The sequence below is a fragment of the Amborella trichopoda genome, chromosome 1 (assembly GCF_054954075.1).
Source record: "Amborella trichopoda isolate Santa Cruz 75 chromosome 1, AtrichopodaSantaCruz75HAP2 v2.0, whole genome shotgun sequence".
Lineage (NCBI taxonomy): Eukaryota > Viridiplantae > Streptophyta > Magnoliopsida > Amborellales > Amborellaceae > Amborella > Amborella trichopoda.
Window position 1 is genome coordinate 43300887 of NC_142336.1, and position 9264 is coordinate 43310150.

Genomic DNA, 9264 nt, shown 5'->3' on the forward strand with positions numbered 1-9264 from the left:
GTGTATTATGAGAAAACCCCAATATTGGAAACAAATTCGTTCAATAAGTTAAGAACACCTTTCAATTTGGTCAGTTGATGAACTAAATGCTCTCTTACGAGTTTTTGGATTGGTCTATTCAGATTATATTATTCCATATCTATTTTTTGGCACTTAAAAGTTCAATTTTTTTCTCTAGAATTTCCTATTGTACAAATTCTCTCATATCACTCAACCCACATCAGTTTGTCATCTTACAAAAAGAATTTTGAACCCACGGTGCTTAGATTAAGGTTTGCTTGTTTGATTTGATGACCTATATTGCCTTATGATCAAAACTGAACAATGATTTGAATTTTCAGAGGAAGCCAACAGGTCTTCAACTGGTCCAAGCTCTGGGCACTCCTCCAAGTTTCTTAAGCCATCAACAATAGGAGATGAGCCCTTTTCTCCCCTCCCCACAATGAGAAGTGTGTATGCAACTTCTACAGCCAACAAGTTAGCCAATGTGTCCTCCCCCATGCTCACAAACCTTTCCTGATATGTAACCCTTTCAATGCCTGTGTACCTATTGCGAAACTCATTCACGATACGGTCGTCAAGGTGCTTCTCCAGCTCGTCACATGGACTACTCTCTTCTTCCAAGCTGATAGTGGTGTTATATTGATCATCTTCTTCTGGGAAGAACCTTATAAGACTAAAGGCAATGGTGGAAAGCTTAGCAAATCTACTTCCGAATGCGACGGCCTCTCTATCATCAGGGCCTCCAAAGAAGAGCACAGCCACACGGTTCAAAGCACTGGCGGCTGTGTCAAGCCTGGTGCCCCCAAGCCCACGGTCGACAAGGATTCCCACCGAGCATGACACATGCTTGAGCACCCCTTGGTTCACCATACGGTACCCAGCTTTACTTGTGTGCATCTTTCCATCAACCCCAAGAAACTTGTGGAAGGGGAGGATGACAATGGATGCACACAACTCGGCGGCAGTACGGCAGACATCCTCATGCATGTCCCTGTAGTAGGAAATAGTAGTGGTGAGGCGCACCTGGATGCCACCATTATGCACATAGGCATCAATGGTGTTGGCAATCTCCTGTGTATCTCCCAAGGGGACAACGTCGTTCGATCGACGAATGTACATGATGGGGCTGGCAGTTCTCTCATTGTACTCTATTAGGTTCATCATGTAAACAGAGAGGGGGAGGTCACGACATGCCTCCATTATGTTGATGCTGCTGGGCAGGGCTTGCAAGCTGTGAACACATGTGAGCATGCGGAGCTCAGCTTCAGCTTCTTCCCACTCAATTCCTGCATGCTTGAAGCCAGGGCTCTGCTTCCTCACATATTTCAGCACGGCTGCAGAGATAGGGGCAACCGGGACGCTGATTACGAAGATGGCATATACCATGATGCCCGCAGCTCTAGTGTCCAACATCTGAATTTGCAAAACACATTTTGTCATACCATCTTTATCATGTAATGTACCTAAACATCAAGAATTAAAGTACTTAGATTGCTACTAGAGTTGTAAATTGCATTAACCATATCAAAAATCAAAATAATTAAAAAATTGAACATGATCCGAAGAGGGAACCCCATTCATGGTGCAACAGGATCTAGTTCTCATGAGCATTGGGACTACGATCCTTTATATTTATGAATTGATGACCCCAATTTATACAAATCGCAGTCCCAAGGTATTTGGGATCGAGGTCCCATAAGAAGTGGGAAATGTGTCTCTCTCAAAATAGCATCTATATCCCATGAGCATTGGGAGCGAGATTGTTTATATATAGGATCCAACTCCTAGCTAGATGCCCTCTACAGAGTGTGATCCGAAAGTGCCAAAGATTCAAATATGCTTCAATCCGATATTTCCGCTCCCGACCCCGGATCCATTCCCGCTCTAGCTCCTAATAACTATGCCTGATTTAGGCCCACTGACATTCATGATTGGTTCTGATTTAGCATTATAACTAACTACATTGGGGTTGATCTGATGCAGACAGAACCTGTTTACACTTGCAAACTAAGTGGTATCCACTCACTCTAATTGTGCTGTTGCATCTGTTGGAAAAACCTATGACTTTTTTTTTCTATTTTATTTATTACTTTTCTTTAATTTTAGAAGAGAAATGACACTACGAGACCCTCTCACACTCATGTGAGTAGGACATCAAAGGATCACCATTATATTTGGCATAAATCTCTAGAAAAGTTATCACATACGTGTGGGACTTGATCTTTATAGAGATCTGTACCAAATTTGATGGTGATCATTTGGGGTCCTACTCACATGGGTGTGGGAGGGTCTTATAGAATCATTACTCATTTTAAAATTTATTAGATACAATTTCTTATTCTCCTTCCAATATGTAAGCATTTTTTAAACTTTCGTACATATAGCATAAGTGACGCATTTGGAGTAGGACAGAGGATAATAACTACTTTTCTGTCAAGATTGGCTAAATAGATTTTTATTTCAGTATATACGAGTTAGCTCTTTTCAGCACAATGCCACAATGTTAAATTGAGAGAAGACCTCTTTATGAGATATACATAAGTCAGCCAATATCAATACACTCGCCGGGGTCATTGTAAGACCCCTAATCAATTAGATATGACTCTACTAATGTAGGAAAAATTAGCCGGTCCAACTCGGAACCGGCCAAGGTAACCATAATCGGGCATTGGGCTTGGGTTTTCCCCTGTTCTGGGGTTCCACTTTGGGGGGTTGGATCCCACCACAAGGCCAGCCCATATCCGGGTGATTTTAATGGCCAATAGGTCGAGTAAAAACAAGCCTAGCAGTTTTCCTAGGAACCGGTCGATTTATCAAAAACTGGTCAGTATCCACCCAAATTTGTTTATATGAGTCCGCTGACCCCTTAATAATTTATTTTGAAATAGAATATGATTTATATAATTTTATTTGTAAAAATGAATAAATTTTAAAAACTAGAAATAAGATATTTTTGGAGAAAATACTTGAACCATTGATTTTATTTTTTCCTTAGAAGGACTATTACTTATAGGACCCGGTTTTGGTGGCTCCATACCCACATAGTAACAGGTGCAGGCTTGGATGCTCACGTGCGCACGTATACATACAAATATAATTCAAAGGTTGATTTTTAAAAAATTTGAAATTCAAATTCAAAAGTCTCTTTTTTTGTTGTCACCCTCTCCCTCTCCCTCTCCCTCTCCCTCTCCTTCTCCCTTTCCCTTTCTCTCTCTCAAGGGCAACAAGGCCCTTGACCTTCTCTCTCCCTCTCTCTAGAGAGATGGAGAAAAAGTGAGACAAAATGAGAATGATCTAGAGAGAAGGGCAAAAGCCTGTCTCTCTCCTTAACTTCCGCTCGTCTCTCTCTCTAGCTTTTTTCATCTCTTTAAGCTTTTTACACTAAAATAGTGTAGTCTATAGGAACCACACTTATGTTTTACATTATTTGCAATAGTTAATATGAATGACTATTCATTTATGGGCAAGCTTTCTATACTTCCTCTACAACATAAAACTTATATACTTCCCTTTATCCAACTGTCCATTCTGAATAGAGTGTTAAGAATGCCACAATCACAATATCACGTTTCTACGCTATTTTATTTTTAATTTTTTTCTATAAACTATTTTGACACTAAATTTTAGACGTCCAATCCTCTATTAAACTCGCATTAGCGAAAAATATAAAACAAATATTTCAAACAAAATAAAATAACCAAAATACCCCTTAAATATTTAAGGGGTATTTTAGCTATTATATTTTATTGAAAAATTATTTTTAATATTTTTTGTGGTGCCCTCAATGAGAAGATGACACATTCCAAATTTCATATTCATCAAATTTGTATAAAAAAAACTAAAACTAAAATACTTTGAGACGTCGGATCTAGGATCAAACGGTAGTGGCTCTCTTGATCAAAATTGGACGGCTAGATGGTAGGAAAAACATAAATCTTCTGTGTTGTAGAAGAAGTATAAAAACCTTTCCCTTCATTTATTTTTAATGTTTTTCTTCATTTATTTTTAATATTTCTCCCATTTGTCTAAGTTCAAAGTGAGAACATCACATGTTCTTTAGCTATCCTACCTCATAAGTACCCGAGTCACACCTTATCCCTAAAATGAGGGCCTCACTTTTACTCAAATCTCAACTCTCAACCCTATTAGTGGGTCCCAGTGGGCCACCACTTCTTTTTCTCTTCATTTCTTCAATCACTTATGTATTACTTTTTGCATCTTTAATCTATTTACAATGTACGTCATATTTTAAACTGTGTTGTATATGTTTTTAGTCTTTATCTTCGAGTTTATATTAAAAAGTTATTTCAATAGTTATTTTTATTAGTTTTATTTTTCCAAGACAATTGTAGAAAATTTCAAAATATGAATAAAATCTACATTTTTCTGTATTTTTTATTTTTTGACCCATTTTAAACAATTTTTTTTTCCTTGACCGACTTGGACAGGTTAACTGCGCTTCAGAGTAACTCAAAACCGCCCATGGACACTTTCCAAGGTTTGATTTTTCGAACACTGAATTCTACTCAGAACCTGCCCAGTTCTTGAGCCAAGTCAATGGTTTAAAACACTGGTTCAGAGAGATAAATTTGGATGTGAATTTGCTACAGTTATGAATCAAGCAGGATCAGAAAGATATTATCAGGACACCTACCTAAAAATCATTTTCCAGAGGCCATAATGAATAAGTTGGACAGACTTACATGGAATCCATTTGCTCTGGAGAGATAGAGCAAGATGATATCTGCATTTCCCCTTACATTCAAAAGATACCCCATTAAGAGGCCCTCCTGTAGGGGCATCCTGTAAAACCTTGCGGCTGCCACCGCACCCGCGAGCTTCCCGACGACAGCAATCAAACCGATCACTGGCGCTACCATGTATGCATTTCGATCAAGAGGCGGCACATATACGTTCGTCATGTTTTGGTAAAGCACAATGGGTAAGAGCACAATTCGAACCAGGTAATAATAGTTGTCCGCCAATTTAACAGCCATGTGAAACTCCCTTGGAAACAAAACACCAAATGCGATTGACCCCAGCATCCCATCAAAGCCAAGGAGCTGTCCGGCGGCTGACACAATGATCACCATCACCAGCACCACACATACCTGCATGCAAGTTTGTCACAGCCAAGGGTTTTTTTTAAGTAATTAAGCCGTTAAGACAAACTCCTATCTATTTTTTTCAAATAGTTTAAGAGTTAGTTTTTTTAAAAGTATCAGTGACAATGAAAACCACAACATGAGGACTAGAGTGTGAGGGTGCTACAACCACTCCCCTGTAGTCTCCATCATATTAAGTGTTAACGGTTTTTGTTTTTGAGCGTTGTGTATTATTATTTAGTGAAATGAGTCATTAAAAACTCGAGTAATTTACGTGCAAACACAAAAAAATAGGAAGATATGAAATGGGCTAATCATAAAAGGTAGGACAACTATTATTATTATTATTATTATTTTCTTCAAAATTACCCTGCGGTCCATAGATGACATCTTCGGATCGCTTTTATTTTAGTTTTTATATTTTTTGAGTTTTTTCGTTAGTAAGGCTTGTGCCCAGTCCAAAAGGCAGTCCGAGGTTGGCATCGTCAGACCGCCTTATTACTTAAAAAACAAATGAGCTAATGTGGTGCGAAGATGCCAATCTAGGACCTCCCTAAACAGCAACAGTGAAGGTAATTCGAGAATGCAGACCACCTCTGAATGCTTAACAAAGTCAGTCTCTGCGATCAGAGGATGCCAACCTCTGACTGCTTTGAAGAGCACCACATAAGGTGGTCTGAAGATGCTAACATCAAACTGACAGGGCATAGCTCCAAACATTAGGGCACAACCCTACTATAAAAAAGCTAAAATATAAATTTCACTTAAGATGATATCCTCAAGCTCATGGTCAATTTTGAAAAAAAATTAAAAACATATTTTTAACCCAAAATTAACTCATTTTGTATTTTATTTTTGTGCGTTTATGTGATTCACTCAAAAAACTTATGGATTTTGCCTTTACATCAATCGACATAACCAGATTTTGAAAAATCGGCCATAAAAATCAATTAGTTGCTTCTCTATGTCTTTCAAACGCTGTGGAAACTTTAAAATATATCTCCATACTATTTTAAGTGAGACTTGGTCCAATCAAACCAAAACAACTCATCCGGAGAATAATATTGAATCTCAACTTATTCTAACATCGGCTATAATATAGATACTGTCAGGGCCCCGGCACATGCATTTTGGAGTATGAATTTTAAATATTTGAATATTACTAAAATTTACTGTGTGGTTTGCTCAATGTCTAGAATATTAAAAGTTTATAGAAATTAAATCGTGGAAAATTAAGATTTCATTTTTACATCAAAAGCTATTTTTAAAAAATTTTCAAGGTGAATGGATTCCACTTGTCGCCCTCTAAACTTAGGGCATGTTTGGTAGGAATGAAAATATTTACATGAAAATATTTTCATGTGAAAATTGCATTCCGCATGTTTGGTACACGACAAATACGAAAAACTATATCAAATTTTAGAGAGAGAAAGTGCCTGAAAATTTTAAAAGAGAGAAATTATTTCAAAATATTTAGAGAGAGAAACTATCTCAAGTTTTAAGATTTAAAGAAAGAAAGTATATTAAATTTTAGAGAAAAACTATATGAAATTTTAGAAGAAGAAAGTACTTAAATGTATTTATAAAATTTTAAGTTTTAGAGAGAGAGACATATTAAAATTTTAGAGAGAGAAACTATATCAAATTTTAGAGAGATAATGTATTTAAAAATTGTTAGAGAGAGAAACTATATCAAATTTTAGAGAGATAATGTACTTAAAAATTGTTAGAGAGAGAAACTACCAAATTTAAAGTTTTAAAGAGAGAGCATCTTAACTACATCAAATTTAGAGAAAGTACTTAAAAATTTTAGAGATAGAAGCTATCTCAAAATTTATAGAGAGAGAAACTATCTCAAATCATAAGTTTTAAAAATAAAAACTATCTTAATATTTTTAGAGAGAAAAACTATATTAAACAATAGATAAATTACCTGAAAATTTTTAAATAGAAAAATTATATCTATTTATGAGGTTTAGAAAGAGAAAATATATTAAAATTTTAAAAAATAAAAACTATATCGAATTTTAAATTGTGAAATTACCAGAAAAATTTTAGAGAGAAAACTTTTAAGTTTACAGAATGAATTTGATAGGGTAACCATATCGATTTGATATTGTTACTCTCAAATTTTAAGTTTTACAGAGAGAGAAAGAGAGGAAGTATCTAAAAATTTTAAATCTTGCCTGCATGTCAGTGGTGTGCATCCCACTTCGCCGTCTCATCCACCTGAACACAGGCACTACGACAAAGAAAATGAGTGCAACAAAGGCAAAGGCCCGTATGGGCCACAGTGCCAGATCCAACATCTTGTTCTCCACCAGGTTTGCAGAGAACACCAGCGCCATCCCCAAAAGGCAGACGAACTCATTGAAAAGGGCAGATGCAATCACCATCTGCCCAAAATCAGAGGCACCAAGCTTGTGCTCAGTCACAAGCCTAGCGAGCACAGCCGACTCGGTATTGGTCATAAGGAAGGTCATTAGAATGCGGAATTCCACTTTGTTTCCTTTAGGGTACACAGTGGGCCGCAAGAAATCAGCTGCGACTACACCCAGTAAGGCAGCTGAGGCCATTGCAGCCATGGCTATCACGACAGGCTGCTTCTTGCCCTTCCATATAAGGGAGGGGTCCAATTCGAGGCCGTCCTTGAAGCTATGGAACTGTCGACCGGTGACCGCGACAACATGAATCAATTCAATGTTTGATGCAGGAAAGAAGGTGTTTCGGAACCAGTCGAACCTGCCGAGGATTTGCCCGAAGATCCACGCAGCCTAAACGAAAAAAAAAACAACAAAAGCCCCAGTTAGTCTCTCTATTCTTTAGCCTAGTCAAAACCAATCTCACGATGGCCTCTCTCTTCTAGGGGCCAAAACAATGTCAAGGGCATAGCTTTTGGAGGTTTGGAGGCAGTTACCCAATGTCAAGGGCATAGCTTTTGGAGGTTTGGAGGCAGTTACCGAGAGGTCGGCAAAGTATTGTGTCTGGTTCATGGACCGGACGACAGGCCGGAGGAGGTCGGCAGCAGCGGCTAACATGAAGGCCTCCAAGGCAAAGAGGGCTAGGCGTCTGGCAGTCTCATCAAGGCCAAGCGTCCCCAGCAGGATGAAGAGGGGGGAGGAGGCCATAGCAGCCGACCCGGTTGTGGCCTGCCCCTCGAGATGGTGCAGGGGCCTGCGGCGCAGAACCGGCCTTGGTCCTTGTCGCTCGAAAGGGGTGAGGCTTAGCAGGTCTGGCCCAAGCCCATCACGCGTTTCCTAAGAGGAACCCATACTCCAAAGGAGTTTAAAAATAGTAGGAGATGGCTATGCTCTCTAAGAAGCCATGAATCCCTAAATATATGGTTTTTGTTGCTTTATCCCATAATGACTATATATAGATCACATGTCGTTGCTAACAGTTATGATCATGTTTTACTAAATTAGGCTATAAGCCTTGCACCTTAAGGCAGGATGATTGTATGCAGTTGTACCCAAATTCACTGTTTAATTGTTTTCAACTATAATAAAAAAAAAATTCGGTGTGAGAAATGATCATAACGATCAGGTAGAACCGATCCCATCAAAATTAGTTTTAAAGGTGGCAACGGGCCCGACCCAACCCTTCTCCCCATAGGAGGCCGGGTCGAAACAAATGAAGAAAAAAATAAAAGAAAAAATAAGAAAAGAAAAAAAGCCGGGCCAACCGAGCCAGTACGGACCCTAGCCCAACCCTAGGGCCACAGCCTCGATGAAAGGATAAGACGCGCAGACACGTCGGTCGTTCTCATATGATCTACACGAGAGAGCCCAAAACTCATATGTTGCATCATCTGCACCAGTAAAAGACTTTCCTCGCCAGAGGATCAAGCCAGCTTTCAAAAGAAAACCATGCGCTCGGCAACGGCCAATGCTTTATCGCACCCAAATAACTTCAATGAGAACTCCAATGGCAGTCCCAGGACCTATACTCCTCATTAGATTTCCATCCACTACCACTCGATTCTCAACTGCACTTTGATCAGTGAGCTTCTCGCACAAGGCTGGATATGTGGTCGCTTTCTTCCCGGTTGAAGATTGTTAAGCGTTACCACAATTCTTTAATTGAATTTCAAATTTTGTATTGCTTTCTATTTTAATTGAGATTTTATTGTTGTACACTTCCTAATTTATTAGGA

General features: G+C 38.6%; 1 protein-coding gene across 1 annotated transcript; it reads right to left on the reverse strand.

Moving 5' to 3' along the window:
* Nucleotides 1-242: 242 nt before the first annotated feature.
* Nucleotides 243-8421, reverse strand: LOC18442129 (cation/H(+) antiporter 15). The gene is made up of 4 exons (XM_088846110.1): nucleotides 8069-8421; nucleotides 7259-7882; nucleotides 4707-5126; nucleotides 243-1416 (listed from the first exon to the last, which is right to left on the reverse strand). The coding sequence occupies exons 1-4, from the start codon at nucleotides 8234-8236 to the stop codon at nucleotides 268-270; spliced, it is 2361 nt and encodes a 786-aa protein (XP_088702236.1). The 5' UTR covers nucleotides 8237-8421; the 3' UTR covers nucleotides 243-267.
* Between the last annotated feature and the right edge of the window lie 843 nt (nucleotides 8422-9264).

Bases quoted from the DNA above. Each gene is read 5' to 3' on its own strand.
- LOC18442129 (XM_088846110.1), bottom strand. From the start codon at position 8,236: ATGGCCTCCTCCCCCCTCTTCATCCTGCTGGGGACGCTTGGCCTTGAT. The intron at 7,883-8,068 runs GTAACTGCCTCC...TTTTTCGTTTAG, and splicing joins AATACTTTGCCGACCTCTCG to GCTGCGTGGATCTTCGGGCA. The intron at 5,127-7,258 runs TCTCTCTGTAAA...TGGCTGTGACAA, and splicing joins TTAGATACTTCCTCTCTTTC to ACTTGCATGCAGGTATGTGT.